General features: G+C 44.4%; 1 protein-coding gene across 2 annotated transcripts in view; it reads left to right on the top strand.

Moving 5' to 3' along the window:
- CREBBP (CREB binding protein) overlaps window positions 1-21448 on the top strand; it is a 134724-nt gene that overhangs the window by 17625 nt on the left and 95651 nt on the right. For both annotated transcript variants that reach the window (XM_006874875.1, XM_006874874.1), the window contains exon 2: window positions 7547-8244. In XM_006874875.1, the coding sequence (XP_006874937.1) occupies window positions 7547-8244 (698 nt within the window). The remainder of the gene's footprint in view (window positions 1-7546; window positions 8245-21448) is intronic.

Genomic DNA, 21448 nt, shown 5'->3' with positions numbered 1-21448 from the left:
TAGAATTAGTCTTGAAGAGTTACGTAAAGTTACTTTAAAAAATTAGATCTTTTCTCTTTGCCTTGCATCACGATTTCTAAGTTGCTATAGATCATTGCAGTTAGTGGCATCAAATACCATAGCCTGATTTCCCTCCCATCACTTCAAACCTACCGGCTAAGTTCCCTTCTAGAAGAGTCCCCTTGGATGGGTCCTTCTTTCACATTGATAGCTTCCTCATAACAGAGCTATAAATTTGAGTTTTATAAATGGGATTGTCCTGTAACCCCCGTCACTCACATCAGCACATTGAACTTGGATTTCACTAGTTTTCCGGGTACCTACTCGGCTTGGTATCATTGAATGAGTATATAATGGCATTGAAAACGGATCTCCCAGAACTCCCATTTCCTATTTAGGACATTAATAGAGCGTTCCTTCTGTTGTAGCCAAATCAGACACCTACCAGGGCTCCTCTGCCTTCTGGGGCCTGTTTTCTCGAGACTCACCACAGCAAAATCACCAGCCTGTCATACTGGCTCAGCTTGCTGCTTCTGAGATTCCGTTCAGGGCTATCTTCTGAAGCTGCTCCTTATGCTGTGCATGCTGGACTCCTCTTGTCTCAAAGCAACACCAGTGCTCTGCCCCCAGAGCCTGGCTCCCTCAATTAGATGGATCTCCTGGGAAGGGATCTTACAGATAAACCCAGAGGACTTCTGGCCAGAGTGAGGACTTGCCTCTCCTGGCAGGATAGATGGGGCAGGGTGGGGAAGGGAGCAGGCCCACCTGGGTCTTCCAGTCACTAGTGAATCTAAGGAAGGGCTCGACTTGTTCTTGGTTAAAATTGCTCTTCAGAATGAAGTGAAACTTCATTATTCTGTACTAATTAGGGGGCGTGTGTCTGCATAAAAGAAACTTGAATTATGGAAGACTGTAAAATAAAATAAAGGTTAGCCGTCTTTGGGAACTTGTTTTAGTGCCGAGATAAGAGTTATTTGTAATGGTATAAGTGCTGATAAAAAGAGCTTTTTTTCCCTTTGTATTTCAGCTCTCCATTGTTGGAGTGCTCTTCCATTATTTATTTGTACAAGTCCCATGACGTTTCAAGGGAGAATGAGCTTTGATTCGAAGTGTGCCGTGCATCTTTGGGGGCTGTCTGTGTTTGCCTGATGGCATGACAGAGAGGGGACGATTGCCTAGCACCTACCCTGTGCCCAGTGGAGGTGCTAAGGCCTTGATGTGCTGGGTCACCCAAGTCTACCACAGCCTTTGGGGGGGCGGTGGAGATGGTGATAGTGTGGTGATGACTAAGGTCATTGAGCCTGTCTGGTGCCCGACTGAGTGCGGTGCACACTTACATGATTTCATTCTTTCACCAACAGCCCTATGGACCAGGGACCGTTTCCACTTTCGTTTCAAGCATGGGGAGGTTGGAGTAGTAAGTGAAAGAGCTAGGCCCTGGCTTCCTGTTAGCTGAGCATGTTAGCAGTGTGTACCACTCAGATACTCCCAGGCTTTAGTTAAGAGTAGATGAGTTGCCTTCAAAAAGGTCGTGGAAAAGTCCATTGTTTAGATTTTTTTTTTTTCCAGTTTTTTTATAGTGTTTCTAGCATTTAAAAAAAAAAACTTTTTATTGTGAATTGGGTAAAGGTGATTGATTCCATTATCTTTTATTCCATTTTTTTCCATGAACTTTTGAAACCCCCTTATGTATGTATGTACCACAAAGTTTACCATTAGATGTTAGTTAAAATTTCAAAATAAATCGCCCTGGTTAGATTAATTTTTTGGATTCAGTTTTGGGAATTAGAAGTTCTTTTTGTAAACTCTTCCATGGTAATGAATAATAAAGGCAGCTAGCTCCTGAAAGACTTTAGAGAAACATTGGCGTTTTCAGTATGACAGTACAAGTAATGACAAAAGAATATGTAAAGAAATGATAAAACATCCCTTTAAAAAAATTTTTTTTTCAAAGGCAGCTCTTTGGAGCAGCAAATAGTGGGTACTGGATGAGTGGGGAAGAGAAACTAGCCATGGGGTGGGGGTGGGGGGAAGAGTTCTGTGTTTGTAAGTAGAGAACTCTGCACACATAGCAAATCGTATTGAAACCCTCATCTTGTTAATTAAGCCTTTTCTTGCACTATGGTCTCATTCTACATGATGCTATTTTGTGTCTGCATCAGTCTTATAATGCTGAGGATGAAAGATCCCTGGCTCCTAAGAAGACAAGATCCAGCAGGAAAAAGGATGCTGAGGGCAATAGAACATTCTCAGACTTTGTTCCTGAGTGGTGGTCTTTTTGTTTCGGGTTTTGTTGTTAAGTGCTGATGATGGATTCTAACTTCTAGTGACCCTGTTTAGAGTTTCCTAGGAGCAGCTGTTTGGGGCCAGTAGTAATAAAGGTGAAGATTAGTTCTTTCTATCTTTGACTAAGCAGAGTTGATAGTATGGATCTTCTTTATGCCATTCATCCAGCACCAGATCCTTTTATTAGAGTGCCAGGTACATGCTGAACTGAGCATGAGCTAGGCATGGGAGCAGGCAGCCACGTGCCCTGCCCTCATGGAACTTGCACACGGGGGCGCTGACATGTACATAGTCTTAAGACTCTTCTGCCTATAGAGACAAAGAGCGTATCTGCCAATAGAGGGTATGACAAAGCCCCTTGTACATGTTTTGATAGGAAAATCACTTTTGTCAATACAGAGGTGTTTTGGAAACCAGCACTTGGGGTGCCAAATGCATTTCTAAAGGAAAATGGCGTTCTGACACAAAGAGACAGCTTTAGAAACCTGAAGAGAGAGAGGCGCTGTTTTAAAGATGAGTTGAGACCTGGATCACACACACCTATTGCCAGATTGTACGGGTTGAGCAGACTGATTTGGCTGCTCACCTGATGAGCCTGAAGAATAGTCCAATCCTTGCCTAAGGTGCAGTGGTGCACTCTGGGAACAGTTTAAAGAAGCATTGACCTTCAGCGTGTCTTGAAGTGTTTGGGTGGGTCAGAACCCGGGTCAAAGTCTGTGTACTCTCCCCTTGGAATCTGGCTTGGCGAAGACACCTCTTCCCCAGACTGAATGCCACTCTTCCTCCCAATATCCCTTGCTAAGTCCTCAGCCTCCTGTGAACCTTGTAAGCTCTGTTTTCTCTCATAAACTCCTGGGTTGGCTGCCAAGACGCGCCAGAGGAGAGAAGACTCCTGTCTCTGACTGTGGACGTGTGACAGTGGAGGTTGCAGGAGGTGTGGTTGTCTCCTGCTGAGGAGAAGCCCCCCAAAAGAGTGCCTGTGAGCAGAGGGCACATTAGTCTCTGCAACTAATCTTGACTTTGTCCTTGGCTTCTCTTACTTAGTCTTTGCTTGAGCTCAGTTTGCTTTATTTACCACTGAAGAGTGGCCAACGTGCCCTTGAGCTAGCCTCAGTAGAGGGAAGATGGATTACAGGTGACTGGAGATGAGAGCCCTCAGTTTTTACTGTTAGACTTCAGTGATTCAGATGATCATTTCTCCATCCAGCGCATGTTGGGATACTTTGGTGTGGAGAAAGGTAGGGAAAGGAGTAACAATCCCTGGGGGAAAAGTGTATGGTGGTGCTGTGGATCTGCAGGTGTATTCACCAGCCCCACCCAGCTAACCTGCCTTTGGAAAATGCCACACCTTTTGGACTTAGGTAGACGTGGTTCATGTGTGTTTGGCCTGGCAGGTGGGGACGTTAGTAGAATTTGTCTGCCCTTCCCGTAACCAGCCAGCCAGAAGATGTGTTTGGACTGACTAGGATGAGAACATGCAGCCAAGGTGGACAAAGTGTGGCAGGTTAAGCAAGCAGAGACCAAAATGAACCTGAGACACAGTGCCTGGCTCACAGTGATGGAATTTACGTGTGTATTTGGACATGGACTAGAAGAAAACATTCATAAAATCCTGTAAGCTTGGGTGGGTAGAATTTTAAAGTTAAATCATTTTAGAGTAAATTTGTGGGTTTGCCCTGTATCTGGCCCTAAGGGCTACAGCCCATCCTTGGGACCTGTCTTACCAGGGTGCTGTTGCTCTTGTTTTATGGAGGAGGGGATGAAGGTCCTGAACGCACAGCTTGTTGGCAGAGTTTGGATCTTCTCCATTGTTCTCCATGAACTGAGGGGCCTGGCCCTGAGCTATGCTGCTCTTGGAGCGAGGTTGCTGGTTAGGCCTGGCCCGCCCCTCTCGGGCACTGGAGGAGCCCAGTAGAAGGGGGTCTGCAGGTAACTGTTATACATTGTAAATGGAGCACTGACAGGGCTGCCCCGCTCTGGGGTAGATACAGTTTCATTTTCCTGCACATAGACATGGAAGCAGACTGCCCTACTCTTCCCTGCCTACCTTTTGGTTCTCAGATGAGCTCTTTAACCTCCAGGGCTCCCGTTTTCTGATTTGTTTTACTTGGTTGCTTACGCTCTTTCTATCTGGGGACCTTGGCGAACCTCCGGATTAAGGACAACAATGTGCGAGAGTCAGGTTGATGGCTGTTACCGTCTGCAGTGGTGAACTCCTGCAGAAATGTCAAAGTCAGGGAAAGTGGAGAAGGGCTGAGGGAACCATCCTACATGACAGGAGTCTAAAGAGCTGGCTTGGCTATTCACTGGGCTGCAATCCTGAATGGGGCTCATGGCAGAGGGGAAGACATTATTGAGACAACTGGCAAAATTTGAGTAAAGGCAATACGTAAAGAATTATATCCAGGTTTCATTTCCTGAATTTGGTCACCATTCGATGTTCTCAGGAGAGCCGTGCTGAATGAAGTGCTGAGACTCCCTACAGTGTGTGTGTATGTGTGTACAGATTTGTCAGGCAATAGCTAATCCCTGGTAATCTACTAGGAAGACAGCTGTAATTCCAGCTGGTACATTAGGCGGCGTGTGTGTAGAGAACTTGGGCGGTCTTAGAAGAGGGACTAGTCACTTATACAGGGGGACTGAGAGAGAGAGAGAAATGTGGCTCCTTGGTGCTAGGTCACTGTGTTGAGCGGGAAATGGGTAAGAGAGGGCTGGGGCTGCACTGTGAGTAGCCTCTGAAACCACACTGAAACATGGGAAGTTTTTCCATAGACCTGATGCTGCCAACTGCAAGCTATGACCAACTCCAGCTCCAGTGGTTTGGGACGTGTATTATCCATGAACAAGAAGTCTGAAAGTAGCCAGGTTCCAGGGTCAGAAAAGTCAGTTCAGAGGTGGTTTCATTCAGATGTCTCTTGTTGGGTTTTTTTTTTTTTTTTTTGCATTTCCTTAACATGTGAGAGGAGCCCTGATGGCCCAGTGAATTAAGCACTTGGGCTGTTAACTGGAAGGTCTGGCAGGTCAAACCCCCTGGTCATTCCTCTGGAGATGTGGCAGTCTGCTCCCATAAAGATTTATAGCCTCAGAAACCCTATGGGCCAGTTCTATTTTGTCCTAGAGGGTCCTCACGAATCAGAATCAACAGTGAGCTTGGTTTCCTTTTTGGTTTTTACGTGTGAGCCTGGTCTCCTCTCTTCATAGCAAGAGTTGCCATTGAAAGAAAAGGGATATTTCTTTCTGAGGGCCCATTATTAGGAATAAGTACCTTTTCTAGTGCTGTCTTAGAGGATTCTCTTTCAGATTCCCATAGCTGGCGTGTGTCACTTGCAAAGGGACTGTGATCATGGTCATCTATTATCATTCCTTTCTTACCCTGTGGCTTGGAGGAGCCATGCTGGTTCCCCAGCAGAGAAGGGGGTGGGGAGAGCTTGTTGGTGAAATGGTCCTTAGGGTCTGCCACCATGGAACTGACTCGACGGCACACAGCCACCACACCAAGCACAGTGGTTTTCATTTTCTAAAGGCAGGGGGCTGAAGGGTGAGGAGAAGCTCTGATAAATTAGAAACAAACCCAAAGAAGATAGCTACATGCACCCCTTAGCCCCACCTCCACTGGTCCAGGGAATTTTGTTTCTGGCATGTTCCTTTCCCGCCATTATCCACTGCACATAGTTTTAATCAGGTAATGTACCAGACTGCAAAGCCGTTTGAACTGCAAGATTGACAGTTCAAGCTCACCAGCTGCTCCTCGGAAACCCTGTACAGGGTCGCTATGGGTCCGGAACCTACTCCACAGCACTTAACAACAACAATCTTACCTGGTTTCATTTGCATGGTATTTAAATATGCATATGTTTTCACATTTAGCATCAAAACATTTTTCTGCATTTTTACATGGTTCACCATTATCTTGGCTCCTACTATTTTGTAATGTGGTACATACAGCAGTCTATTAACATCTACTGTTCATGGAGTTCTGGTGTGGCGCTGTGGGTTAATGCACCAGACTGCAAAGCCGTTTGAACTGCAAGGTTGGCGGTTCAAGCTCACCAGTTGCTCCTCGGGAACCCTATACAGGGTCACTATGGGTCGACTTACCAACAACAACAACTGTTCATGGAGAACAGTACTAATAAAGGCTGATACTTGGCATTCGCCATGTGCAGGCACGCTTCTGCACATTTCACTGGTTTAAGTTCATGCAGTCTTCACAGTGACCCTATGAGTGTAGAGGAAATGGAGGCACCGAGAAGTTAAGCAATTTGCCCAGAGTCCTGCTGCTGGGAGGGGGAGCTGGCAGCTGGGAGCCTGGAGTCTCCCCACGATTTCCCTTCCTTTTATGTGACAGATAATACAGTGACCAGCATGATTCGACCTATCTGTCCCTTGCACACACGTGTCTGGCCTGGTAGGTAGGGTGTGACAAGTTATGTACATGGGAGGTGAGGATGTACAGATGACAGAGACCCCTTTAGTGGGATGCTCCTTTGAGGGAGACCTGAAAAAGGGGGTGCTTTGGTGTTCCCTTTTCTGGTGGCCACGAAGGCTGATGTGTTCAGCTGACCGTTTTTCTTTTCCTCGTTAATGAGTGTCTGCTTCTCGCTTTTGTTCCCAGGCTCTCTAGGATTGGTCTGCTCCTCATACGATTTGTACGACTTGTGTGTTTGTAATCCTGTATCTTTACTTTTTCAACTATTTTTGGTTTTCTTGTGCTTCTATTTTAAAGCTATTTCTGCAGCTTCAACACCTTGAGAAATCACTGATCTCATTTTGTGTTAAGCCTAGTTTAAAAAAAAACAAAAACATTTTAACCTTGAAATATGTAGTCATTTAGGGTTAGGCTTTGCTTTCCCCCCACCTGCTTCTCACTAAAGCTGCTCTCCAGTTCTTTTTCATGCATGTCCATTCTTTTAATGTGAATAATCAGTGAATTTGGGGACTTGCCATTGTTTTCCTTTACCTTGTGTATTTCTGTTTGTCCACACACCACACAATCTCATTACCGTTTTAGAATACACAGTGGAGTCAGCAAGGCTGGTCCTTGTCGGCTCCGTTTAATTCTTCCTTTCTCATAATACGAGAACTAGGCTTTGTTTTATTAACTTGAAGAAACTTTTCAAGTTATTTTGATGCTACTCTTAGACATACTTTTGTTCTGTGCTGACAGCCCAGTAGTTTAAGATCATGCGTTTAACACATGCCGTTTGGAGAGGTTTTATGGTTGCTTCTTGTCTCATTTCCGTTTTTATTTAATTTCTAGATTTTGGATCATTGTTTGACTTGGAAAATGATCTTCCCGATGAACTGATCCCCAACGGAGGAGAATTAGGCCTATTAAACAGTGGGAGCCTTGTTCCAGATGCTGCTTCCAAACACAAACAACTTTCGGAGCTTCTGCGAGGTGGCAGCGGCTCAAGCATCAACCCCGGAATTGGCAGTGTGAGCGCCAGCAGCCCTGTGCAGCAGGCCCTTGGGGGTCAGGCTCAGGGGCCGCCCAACAGCGCCAGCATGGCCAGCCTGGGGGCCATGGGCAAGAGCCCTCTGAACCAGGGAGACTCCTCCACCCCCAGCCTACCCAAACAGGCAGCCAGCACCTCTGGGCCCACCCCCCCTGCCTCCCAAGCACAAAAACAAGTGGGACTGGTGACCAGCAGCCCTGCCACATCGCAGACTGGACCTGGCATCTGCATGAATGCAAACTTCAACCAGACCCACCAAGGCCTCCTCAACAGTAACTCTGGCCACAGCCTCATGAACCAGGCCCAGCAAGGGCAGGCGCAAGTCATGAATGGATCTCTCGGGGCTGCGGGCCGAGGAAGGGGTGCTGGACTGCCATACCCTGCCCCAGCCATGCAGGGTGCCTCTGGCAGCGTGCTAGCTGAGACTCTGACGCAGGTGTCCCCCCAAATGGCCAGTCATGCAGGACTGAGCACGGCGCAGGCTGGAGGCATGACCAAGGTGAGTGGCTCGGTGCTTAATGGCTTTTCCCAAGACCAAGGAACACTGTAAATGGGACCCTGTGGCCTCCCTACTCCTATTGGTGGGCTCTCCAGATACCTCCCAGCTAGAAGGGGCAGATCTGTTACCTGGAGCCCTGATCTCCCGAGTAAAGGTTTCTGCCTTCCCTGTGCCGTTCGAATGAGGGTTCTCAAGCCACATGAGCACGCCTCTTACTGTCTCAGTAAGTTGATAAGGCCTGACTGAGGAAGTCTTGACTTGTCTCTGCTGTACCAGTGCTGTCCAGGTGACCCTTGTGAGTCAGAGAACTGTGTTCCATGGAGTTTTCAGTGACTAGTCATTTCAAAGTAGATTGTCAAGGCTTTTGAGGTGCCTCTGGGTGGATTGGAACCTCCACCTTGGGGTTATCAGCTGAGTGTGCTGTTTGCACCATCGAGGGCTCCTGGTTGTCTGTACCTTCTCTGTTAAACGACCGTCCAATAAGGTATTTGTCACCACAGCCTCCATTTTACTGATGAAGACCCTGTGTTCTGAGCATCTCAGCTCAGCCCCTTGTCACAGATAGGGCTAAGAGGGGACAGAGCTAGTGAGAAGTTCAGGCTCTGCTACCAAATGGGTTCTCCAAGTGGGGTCCCTGGCCCAGCAACATTGGCTTCCCCTGGAAACAAGTAGAAATGCATATTCTCAGGCTTTTCCCTGGACCTGACGAATCGCAAACTCTCGGGTGGGTCCTGCTACCTGGGTTTAAGATACCTGCGGGTTGGGTGTGAGGCCTGGCTCTCAGAGCAGTCTGGGAGCTAACCTTGGAAAGAGATGAAGGGCCGAGGCCCCACTACAGAGCTGACAGCTGAGAGAAGATGAAAGCTGGTGAGGGGGCCAGTATGCCGAGCAAGAAAGGCAGTCTGCATTCTATATGCAGTTACAAATGCCGCAGCCGCTGGTGTGCTGTTCAGGTAGTGTTTCTATAACAAAACCTCCCAGGCTGTTCTTTAGCTGGGATTTGTCTCACATGACAAAGAAAGGGTAGAGCGCAGTGACTTGCATGGTCCTTGCTGGCTGCGAAGCCCGGTGACCCTTTCTTAGGTAAGGAGAGGGATTAGTTTTTGTAATTTACTATAGGGAAGTGATTCCCAGCGTGTAGGTAGCATTGATCTCTTTTGAAATGTTAGTTGTACCTGGCATTTAAGGAGGGGTTGTATGTATGCATGCACCTTTTAGGGTGTTGGATTGAGAAGGGATTTCTCATGGATTTGTGGTTCTTGGGTAAGTGATGTTTTTGCCTACCTAATTCTCTGTAGGCTAAGCACTGGACTGCCAACCCCAAGGTAGGTGTTTCCATCCTACCAGCTGTTCCTCAGAAACCCCTATACAGGGTTACTGTGAGTCAGAAACGACTCAGCGGCATGTAACAGCAACAATTCTCTCATCACTCTGCTCCACTCCACACTACTGAGTAGTTAGGAAAATTTTCCGAGAATTCCAGTCATACAGAAAAGTAAGACACATGCTTCTTCTTGTTAAGTGCCGTTGAATCGGTTCTGACCCATAGCGACCCTGTATTGGGTTTCTGAAGAGCAGCTGGTGAGCTTGAAACATCTCCCTTGTAGTTCAAACCAATTTTGCAGTCCAGCGCATTAACCCCTAGTGCCACAGTGGTCTTGGGGACCCCTGAACACCATGTTTCTATACAAATAATGTACGTTGTTCAGATTTGTGCATCTGCTTTGTGTTTGCTCCATGCCTTAAACACAAATGAGAACTCACAGGAGATTTTTTAAAACATGGATTTATATCGATCAAGGTTTTACCTTATTATAATATGAAAATAGCCTTTGTCACACATCTTGAAATCTCTGAAAAATTCATAGTGTACTTGGAGATACAGAAAGTAGACAGGGCAGAGAATGTCCTAGTAGCTTATGAAACTGGTTTGGAGTTTGTGCTTTACAAAAAATCTCTGGATCCTGGCATCACACTAGAGAGCTGCTGATATAAAGAGATTTCTAAAAGTTAGACTTATTAAACCCAGACACAGCACATAAAAGGAATTTCTTCACACCATCAATCAGTCCACTGTCCTCTCAGGTTTCGCTACATCTTTGGGTTCTTCGTTTTGTATAGCTTGTAAGTGCTCACGGAATACTACATCAGCAGTCAGCTCTAGCTCTATCCTGTAGGTTTCCCATAGTGGCAAATATGCTGGGCTTTCTGAAGAGTTGGTATGCCCTTTGGGTGGTATGCAAGACAGATTGACTGGACAGATGGTAAGAGCAAGAGGCAAGTTTCTCTTCAGCCCTTCCTTTATTATGCCACACCTCTATCCCAGCCGAATAAGACCTTAACATACACATGCGGGAAAGGACCTTTGAAAAAAGATCATTTTTCCCTAAAAATTATCACGACACATTGTGCTAGCATTCTCACTATGGTGGGGGGTGGTGTGTGGAGTCGATTCTGAATTGTAGCGGCCCTGCATAGGGTTTCCAAGGCTGTCAATCTTTACAGGAGCAGAAAACCTCATCTTTCTCCCATGGGACGGTTGGTAGTTTCAATCTGCTGAACTTGAGGTTGGCAATCCAACTCGTAACCACTATACTACCAGAGCATTTACAATAGCCACCCAAACAATGAAGTAAACCTAACTGGAGAAGGAAAAGACCTATACAAAGAAAACAAAATACTACTTCAAGAAAACTCAAGAGAGACATACAAAAATGGAAGAATATACCATGCTCATGGACCGAAAGACTTAACAATATGAAAATGTCAGCACTACCCAAGACATTGTATGGTGGTGGTGGTGGTGGTGGTGTGTCATAGAGTCAATTCCAACTCATAGCGACCCTGTACAGGGTTTCTGAGGCTGTAAATCTTTACCAGAGCAAAAAGCCTCATCTTTCTCACACGGAACTGCCGGTAGTTTTGAACTGCTGACATTTAGATTAGCATCCCGATTCATAATCCCTACGCTTCCAGAGCTCCTAAGCATAGCTTTCCAAATTATTCCACCAACAAGCACTATGGTGGCGCAACCTGAAAAATAAAATTAATGTCACTGCCTTCTTATACATGGAGAAATTGTTGAAATTATATATCTTTGGTGTGTATATTTTCCCCAGAATAAAAACATTAAAAGAATGATTAAAAGGGAAATATATATTCCCTATAAAATCACTCTTCAAAGAGCAGTTCACCCTAGCAATCCTTGCAAATATTTATGAGCACACTTTTATAAAATGCAAAATGGAACCAAAGGATGTAAATAAGTACCTGGCCGGTTCACTTCCTTAAGAGATGCCTTCGGTGATGTTCGGTACACACAGATTTTCTATTTTGTTTTGTTTCTACTGATAACAGTGTTCTGTTAGATCTGCACCATAATTTCTTTATCTCATTGCCTGATACCAACCTTTGGATTAGTTCTGCTTTTCACTTGTACAAACCAGTTGGTGGTGACTATATGAGGGGGCTTCAGAAAGGTCATGGAAAAATCCATTCTCTCTTTGTTTTGTTTTTTTAAAGTTTTTTTGTGTGTAAATTGAGTGATAATTTACATAGGAGAGCATCAGCTTTACACTTATCCTATTGTATTTCGTTTCATTGCAATGATTACAGTCCCCTCCATGCATCATCATTTGTTTGTTTTTTGTTTGTTTGTTTGTTTTTCTGATGTACACTGAAACATTCAGGAATGTACGACCATTTCAACAACCAAAAGGTATATATGCCCTATAAGCCTGCCCCTCAGCCGCCAGCACACAGCCCCTTTCCCTCCCTGAGTCCAGAGTCCCCAGCTGCTCCATCTCTCCACATCATCGTCTCTGCCTCCATTTCTGGCGTTGCTGCTTCTCTGGATGATAGGGTCTTGCACTCCGCTCTTCTCCATTGATGGTCTCAGGGTCCTCTGATCCTGGACTGCAAGATCAACCTCTCCCCTTCTTTTGTTAGAAAACGTCTACGTTTACATTTGCAACTATCGCAATCAGTCCTGATAACAATTATTCACTGTTGAACCACAAGAGTCTTATCCATCTACTTTCACCAGCCTTGTCTAGACTGGTTGGAAACCACTCAGTGGAGATTCAACCTTCCCCCCACACCCTCTGAAACTAGACTCCCTCTTGAAGGCTTGTAAGCTAGTCACTTTGTGCCTTTGTGGTGATAGTTATGTGCCATGGAGAGTAGGTTCCAATTCACAGCGACCCTGGGTTTCCGAGGCTATAAATCTTTACAGGAGCAGAAAGCCTCATCTTTTTCCCGTGGAACAGCTGGTAGTTTCGAACTTCTGACTTTTAAGATTTGCAGCCCAATTTGTAACTACTACACTACCAGAGCTCATGCCTTTGTAGTCCCCCCATTTTGGGTAGCCAATGTCTAAGTTGCCCATCCCTGTCAACCCTGTGTACAGAGGGAGTGGGAATGATCCTTGATGTAAAGATTGTTCCCTCTTTTAAGCTACTACATCCATAAGTATAGGTCAGGTTCATCAGAATGTAGCAGATTACACTTTTTCCCCTCTTCTTTCTTCCTCTAGTTGAGTTCCGATCATCCAGCCATTGAATCTAGGTCATATGGGTAGTATCTGCAAGTATGGGCGTTGTTGTGCATCTCCTCTCACTTCATATCAGATGGATGCTTCACTCTCCGCTCTAGTCCTCTGGGGTTTTGTCCCTGTCCCTGGGCTCAGGAGTCCACAGGTCTCGCTATACAACTGGCCAACCAGGTCTCAATCCAGAAAAAGCCATTATCTTTAATTCCATTTCCCACAAACTTTTTGAAGCCCCCTTGTGTATCCTGTAGACAAATCCATAAGCATTGTTGTGGGATAGATTCTGAAAAGCAAGGCTACTAGGTGAAAGACTGTGTTAAATGTTTTGTGTCTAGAAAGTGATCTCTGCACATGGTTTAAAACATAAACTGGATGTAGGACAAGACGTGAAAAGTGAATCTTCCTCTGATTCTTCCAAATGTCCTTACGAAAGCAGCTGCTGTTTCTTACCTGTTTTGCCAGAGATGGTCTATGTATATAGAGGGGTGTGTGTGTGTGTAGATATCTCCTTTAAATGTAAGGAGTATATGCATCTGTGGGGATATATATATATATACACACACACACATATATAGAACTCCTGGTGTGGTGCTGAAGGATAAGCTCTGGAATGCAAACGACAAGGTCAGCAGTTCAAACTTAGCAGCTGTTCCTTGGAAACCCTATACAGCAGGGTTGCTGCAAGTCGGAACCGACTGGACAGCATTTAACAACAGTATACATATAGACCCACACACTTAGCAGTATAGATTGGAAATTGTTCCATGTTGCATAGAACTCTTAGTGATTCTTAAGAAGGGTAGTCTTGATTTATAGTGCTAATTGCCTATGTTGGCTGGCATTTAGGTTGTTTCTAGTACTTAACAATTGCAACAATTTTGCATTGAACCTGATTGTTACATACAACTTTGTCTATTGAATAATTATATTTTCTAGATAAATTCTTATTTTTTTTCTTTTAAACGTTTTGTGAATTATGTGATAGTATACATGGGAGAACATTAGCTTTACATTCATCCTATCATATGTCGTTTCATTGCCATGGTTACAATCCCCTCCATGCATCATCAACCAACCACAGGGTATACCCTGCAAGCCTGCCTGCTGGTCATCAGCACACAGCGCCTCTCCCTCTCTGGGTTTAGAGGTCCCAGCTGCTCCATCTCTCCACTTCATTTTCTGTGCCTCCATCTGTGGCGTCACTGTTTTTTCTCTGGGTGGGGTTCCACACTCCACTCTTTTTCCTGTAGTCCCAGGGACCTCCACTCCTGGACTGCAAAGTCAACCACTCCCCTCCTTTTGCTACAAAACGTCTATCTGTACATTTCCAACCCTCACAGTTAGCCCTGATAGCAATTATTCACTATTGTACCACAAGAGTCCTATCCCCATTTCCTTTTATCAGTTCCGCCCAGACTGATTGGATTACTACTCAGTGCAGATTCTACCTTCCTTTGTTCCCTCTGGATCTAGGCTCTCTTTTGAAAGCTTGTAAGCCAGTCACTTCTTGCCTTTGTAACCCCCACCCCCACCCCCATTTTGGGTAGCCAATGTCCAAGTTGCCCATCCCTGTCTACTCTCTGTATCGAGGGGGTGGGAATGATCCTCGCTGTAAAGATTAGTCCCCTCTTTTGATCTACTGCATCCGTAGGTGTATGTTAGGTTCATCAGATTGTATCAGATTACTCTTTTTTTCCTCTTGATCATCCAGCCATTGAAGCCAGGTCAAGTGGGTGTTATCTGCAAGTGTAGGTGTTCTTGTGCATATGCCCTCTCTTCTTATCACCTTGTCTCGCTTATCAGCTGGACGCTTCATTCTCCTAGATAAATTCTTGACACTGGAATTTCTGGATTAAAGGATATTGACATTTTGAATAAGCACAGATAATGCCAAATACTCTCCAGAAATGATGTAAATTATGTTCACATAAGCAGTGAATGATTTCTGTCCCCCAAATCACCAACACTGGATCTTACCATTCTTTTTATTATTTGTCATTCAGTTACATAAAGAAAACTCATTGCACTTCTTTGTTATGAATCATTTTATAAGATCCTTGGCATTTTGTTTTTGATAATTGTTAGCTTATAACCTTAGTCTACTTCTCTAATTATTTCCCTTTTTTTCTTGTTGGTTTGTAAAAACTCTTTGCATATTGGAGATAATGCAATTAATAATTAATGTATCTAGACTACTACTAGAATATGTTTTACCTGGAATATGACCATCTGTTGTTGTTAAGCGCTGTCCAGTCGGTTCCAACTCATAGTAACCCTGTGTCTGGTTTCCAAGGAGAGAACAGTGTTTAAACTGCCAGCCTTACCCTACAGCGCCACACCAGGACTTCTGCCATATGATATTATTGTGTTTTCAGCAAATGGATGTTTTTAGAAACTAATTCATCCATTTTTTCTTTTTGCCTTTTGGGTTTTATGTCATTTTTACAAATATTTTTCCTATTTCAAAATTCTATGAGACTCCTGGTGTCCCTCCCCCACCCCCATTATATCTTGGATCTTTAACCCAGAATATATTTGGCTCCCATCAGGAATGAGATACAGATCCAGCTGTGTATTTTTTTTTCTGAAATTATAGTGACTCCAGTGTCATTTCCACCATTTTATTAGATAATGATTATCTGTATTTTTTCCTCATTTATGTGTGATGTGACCTTTTTGGTGTAGACTTAGTTCAGTTTTCCGATAGCAGGATTTGGGTCTAATTCTAATTTTTCATATCCTAGCTGTACAATGAGTTTTAATGTGAAGGGGCTTCAAAAAGTTGATGGAAAGATGGAATGAAAAGATAAGGAATTTTTCCATGAAGTTTTAAAAGCCCCCACATATATGAGGGGAGTCCTAGTGTAGTGCTGCGGATTAATGTGCTAGACTGCAAGGTTGGTTTGAACCACAAGGTCAGTGTTTCATGCTCACCAGCCGCTCCTCGGAATCCCTATACAGGCTGACTATGAGTTGGAACTGACTCCATGGCACTTAACAACAATACCAGTATATATAAGGGCATGAGTTGCCCTCCATTCCTTTCCATGACTTCTTCTGCATTCCTCTTTCCAGTGTCTGGTTCTCCATCCTGGCTACACATCATCGGCATTAGTGGACCCTGAGCCCCATTGCAGGCCAATTTGATGAGCTTCTCTGGGGATACAGTCTGGACCAAAGATGTTTGTTACGGCAGCCAGAGTGGAGAAACCACTGTTAAGGATAAAATCTAGAACTGTTTTTCAAGGTCTTAAAACCAGGACATGTTTTGGCATTTTGATTCTGATTATATTGAATTTCATACATCATTTTAGAAGAAAATCAACATGTTAGCAGTTTTGTGGCTTACTGAGTTATCTTATACTATAAATACAGGTTACATCTTTCCAAGACGTCTTAGTTGTTCAGGTGCATCCATAATTTTCTTCTCCTAGCCTTGTTTGCTATTAGGATCAAGTTCTAGTTTTTTCTTCATCTAACCTAGGTGCTGTCGAGTTGGTTCTGACTCATCGCGACCCTGTGCACAACAGCATGAAACCTTGCCCTGTCCTGTGCCATCCTCACAGTTGTCGTGTTTGAGTCTGTTGGTGCTGCCATAGTGTCAGTCTGTATGGTTGAGGGTCTCCTTCCGCTTTAGCAAGCATGATGTCCTTTTCCAGGGACTAGTGTCTTCTGATAGCATATCCCAAGTACAAGATGTGACGTCTCACCAAGACAGTGTGGTTTGTTCTGCTGGCAGTGCATGGTGCTTTAATACTATCCTCTAATACCATAAGTCAAGTGCATCAATTCTTTTCTGGTCTTATCTTATTGTTCAGTTTTCACATGCATGTGAGGTGATGGACAATACCATTGGTTGGGTCAGTCATAGCGCACCTTAGGCCTCAAAGTGACATCTATGCTCTTTAATAGTTTAAAGAGATCTTGTGCAGTATAGGAAAGATCTGATGTGTACATATACGTGTCATTTTGGAAGTGTGGACACTTTACGGAATTCTCTAGTTTATTCTAAATCTTTTTCACTAGAGTCTCTTGGGTTTCCCCACTAAAGCAGCCCTCTTTTGCATTTTTTATATTTGCATCGTATCCCTGACAATATTTCTACCAGTACTGTGCTCCTGGGCATCTCTGTCTTGTATCTGACTTGAATGGAGATCCATTTAGGGTTTTATTTTTAAGCAGAATGTTAGCTTTGGTTTGTAGCCAGCAAATGTATTTTTTAGGTTGAGCAGTAGTCTATTCCTCATTTCTGAAATGTTAGATTTTATCAAATTTCTTTTGAACATCTGTGGTGATTACCCCCAGGTTTTGGGGGGGGGGTTCCTCTTTTGTTTTATTTATGTGACACATTATCTCAGTAGGTTTCCTAATGTCATGCTGAACCATCCCTGTAATAATGAAATTAAAAGTTAATATAGCGCTGGATTTTATTTGCTTATATTTCATTTAGAGTTTTTGCTTCTCACTAATATTGAGATTAAGGAGCTCAGGTCGTATATGTGCCGTGGATTCGGTTCTGACTCATAGCAACCTTGTACAGGGTTTCCGAGGCTGTAAATCTTTACAGGAGCAGAAAGCCTCATCTTTCTCCCACGGAACAGCTGATAGTTTCAAACTGCTGACTGTGAGATTAGCAGCCCAATTCGTAACCACTGCACTACCAGAGCTGGTTACAAATTGGGCTGGTAACCTCATAGTCAGCAGTTCGAAACTACCAGCTGCTCTGCAGGAGAAAGATGAGGCTTTCTGCTCCCGTAAAGATTTATAGCCTCGGAAGCTCTGTACAGGGTCGCTGTGAGTCAGGACTGACTGCACGGCACATAACAACAACAACAATATTGAGATTGTTCCATAGTTCCCTTTTGTGCTGTCTTTGCCAGGTTTTGTATGCTGACAGTTGGAAGATGTTGGCAGGACTAGAGACTCCACTAGCTAAACTAGAGGGCCCTAAGCTTGGTTTTCTGGGAGGGACTCAATGTCTATGACAGTCTTTTACTGTTTTCTATGTCAGTTAGGCCTCTTAGAGTTGCTCTCTTGGGTCCTTGTAGTTTTCTTCTAGAAAAGTCTAAATTTACTTGAATTTTGAAAAGTATTCAAAATATTTAACCCTCGTTTGGGGAAAAAAGAAAAAGCCCATCGGGTAGATACCACTGCTGTTTCTGTGTTATGGATTAAGAAATCTAATCCCGCAGAAGTTGACTAACTTCTCATGATCATGTGGTGAACAGGGAGCATCGCCAACAACTGGATCCCAGGTTGCCTGACCCGTGGCCTCTTAATCACTAACCCATGTGCCTGTTTTAGTTGTATCTTTTTTTTTCTTTTAAATGTTTTATTGTGAATTATGTGACAGTTTACATGGGAGAACATTAGCTTTACATTCATCGTTTCCTTGCCACGGTTACAATCCTCACCATGCATCATCAACTAACCAAGGGGTATACCCTGCAAGCCTGCCCCCTGCAGTCTTCAGCACACAGCCCCTCTCCCTCTCTGGGTCTAGAGTTCCCAGCTGTTCCATCTCTCCATGTCATCGTCTCTGCCTCCATCTCTGGCATCATTGCTTCTCTTGGTAGGGTCCTGCTCTCCACTCTCTCCCTTGATGGTTCCAGGGACCTCCGCTCCTGGACTGCAAAGTCAACCACTCCCCTCCTTTTGCTACAAAATGTCTACCTTTACATTTCCAACCCTCACAGTCAGTCCTGATAATAATTATTCAACGTTGTAGCACAAGGGACCTATCCCCATCTCCAGTGGAGAGTCTATGTTCCTCCACGCCCTCTGGATCTAGGCTCCCTCTTGAAAGCTTGTAAGCCAGTCACTTCTTGCCTTTGTAGCCCACCCTTCCCCCTCATTTTGGTTAGCTTATATCCAAGTTGCCCATCCCTGCCTTCTACTCTGTGTATGTTGTTGTTGTTGTTGTTGTTGTTAAGTGCCATCGAGTCGGTTCCGACCCATAGCGACCCTGTACAGGGTTTCCGAGGGTGTAAATCTTTACGGGAGTAGAAAGCCTCATCTTTCTCCCGTGGAGCGGCTGGTAGTTTCGAACCGCTGACCTTAAGGTTTGCAGCCCGATTCGTAACCATAGAGGGCTGGAAATGATCCTTGCTGTAAAGATTTGTTTCCCTCATTTGAGCTACTGCATCCATAGGTGTAGGTCAAGTTCATCAAATTGTATCAGATTACTCTTTTTTTCCCCTCTTGTTTCTTCTTCTAGTTGAGCTCTGATCCTCCAGTCATTGAAGTCAGGTCAAGTGGGTATTATCTGCAAGTGTGGGTGTTCTTACGCATATGCCCTCTCTTCTTATCAGCTGGACGCTTCACTCTCCACTCTAGTCCTCTGTGGCTATGTCACTGACTCTGGGCCCAAGAGTCCCCAGGTCTTGCCACACTGCTGGCCAACCAGGTCTTCACAGGAGTCTATTGAACGTTACAGGGCTTAGCTCACAGTTTCATTGCTGTGTCTCCCTCACTTCCCCTTATTGGTGGCGGTGGTCACCAATCAGAGCACATGTCTGCTCGTGTATTCCCGTTGAGTCTTAGTTTGGAAGGGGCTTTGCCTTCAGGGGACCTGACTGCATGCCATGATGTCTCCTGGGCGAGCAGCTTGCTAGTCCTTGTAGTAATTAGTCAGACTGCTGTTACTGTTTCGTATTTTTCCTGTCGGTCTTTCTTTCAAGAAGTATCTTCTGTTTTCTAGCCACTCAAGGCTGGTCTTGTCCTTTCAAGTGGAAACTTCCTACCTCAGAAGATTCTGGGTGAGGTTCAAGATTCCAGCTATGTCTTATGTAATGCAGAGACTCCGCAGGAAGCCTCCCTAACTGGGCACGTTGTAGCCCCAATTTAGGTTTTCCTATCAGTTACAGGCAGAAGACGGGCTTACAAGCTTTCTATGGTGATATTTCTGGCTATTCCTTTCTCTCCCCCTCAAGTGTCTATTTTTTAATGGTATACAAGGGAAACCAAGATTCAAAAGACAGCCAAGCATCTTAACATTATTTCTCCCATTTCCCCATTCCAACCATGTCTCAATTCCTGTATCCCAGAGCCCTGTTGTTCCAAGGTTGTGCAAACATCATTATTTACCTCTGTCCCACTTAGTCCATGCAAACTTACCTAATTGTTTTCATATCTGCCTTGTTCTTCCATTCCCCTCTCCCTTCTTGTGTATTGCCCTCCTCCTTAGCACCTAAACTCCTGTGACTGTTCCCAACCCTGTGCTCCACCTTCCCCTCCCTCCCTTCACCCCACCCGCCACGTCCTGGCAACCAGCAAAGAATTCCCCTCCCCCCCTTTAGTATGGGTTCTTTTTCGTAGTCTTTTACAATAGTGGTCCTATGCAGTATTTCTCCTTTTGTGGTGGGAGGGTCAGAGAAAAAGAGGATGACCCCCAGCGAGATGGATTGGCCAAGTGTCAGCATCGATTGACTCAAGCTTGACAACAGTAGTGAGGTTGGTCCAGGATCGGGCAGTGTTTTGTTCTGCTGTTCATAAGGTTGGTACCGACTCAATGGCACCTGACAACAACAATAAATTTCACTCAACATAATGTCCTCAAGGTTCATCCAAGTTGTTCTTCAAGGTATCATAATATTCCATTGTGTGTATGTACCATGGTTTGCTTATCCATTCTTCCGTTGATGGGTACTTAGGCTAGCTCCTTCTTTTTGCTATTGTAAATAGTGCTGCTGTGAACATTGGTGTGCGTATATCTACTCGTTTTATGGCTCATATTTCTTGTGGGTAAATACCAAGTAGAGGAACTGCTGCATCATAAGGGATTTCTATTTCCAACCTTCTGAGGAAACGCCATATTGCTTTCCAGAGCATTTGGACCATTTTGCAATCTCAGCAGCAATGCAGGAGTGTCCCAGTCTCTCCACATCGTCGCCAGCATTTATTGTCCTCTACTTTTTTGATCTTTGCTGTTATTGCTGGTGTGAGATGATAGCTCCTTGTTGTTTTGATTTGCATCTCTCTAATGGCTAGTGATCGTGAACATTTCTTCATTATGTTTGTTGGCTGCCTGGATCTCCTTCTTGGTGAAGTGTCTGTTCATGTCCTGTGTCTCAGTTGTATCTTAATAGAATGTTCTTTTTACCCAAACTTTAAATTTTCTTAAATTAGAGCTGCACCCAAATTTATAATTCTTACTTAGCTTGTTCAGTATGCGTCATTATTTCCCCTTTCTCCTCCCTAATTTTGTGTGACTCTTGACATAGGAAACAAGTCACTCCAACAACATGGCAGTAATGTTCATGAGGCACGATCCAACTTTAAAACCAAACCAAGCAGATTGTGCTATCCATTTCAGCAAGAGCAAAGCCTGATAACGTTTATGCATTACCTGTGTTGGTAGCATGTTCTGGTTTTCTACTAAAATAAACTCAATGCTTGCCCTTTAGAAGGAAAACAGAAAAGATCAATATGTAATAAATGGATTGAGAAGCGATGCACTCGCTGACATTCTTTTCCTGGCCACAGGTGTTGAGGGCTGTAGTTTGGCACAAAGAAGGTGGCAGAAGGAAGCAGGGGGACAAAGGAAGATACGTGGATGTATGTGGCCCAAGGTCCAGAGTCTTTCTCATTCTAAGGGTAATAAAAATTTGCTTTTGTGGCCTTAGAAATCCTTTGAGTCCTTTCTATAACTAACAG

Source organism: Chrysochloris asiatica, unplaced genomic scaffold (genome assembly GCF_000296735.1).
Source record: "Chrysochloris asiatica unplaced genomic scaffold, ChrAsi1.0 scaffold00305, whole genome shotgun sequence".
NCBI classification, from domain to species: domain Eukaryota; kingdom Metazoa; phylum Chordata; class Mammalia; order Afrosoricida; family Chrysochloridae; genus Chrysochloris; species Chrysochloris asiatica.
The sequence above is the reverse complement of the archived record's forward strand: the minus strand, read 5'-3'. Positions and strand labels throughout refer to the sequence as shown.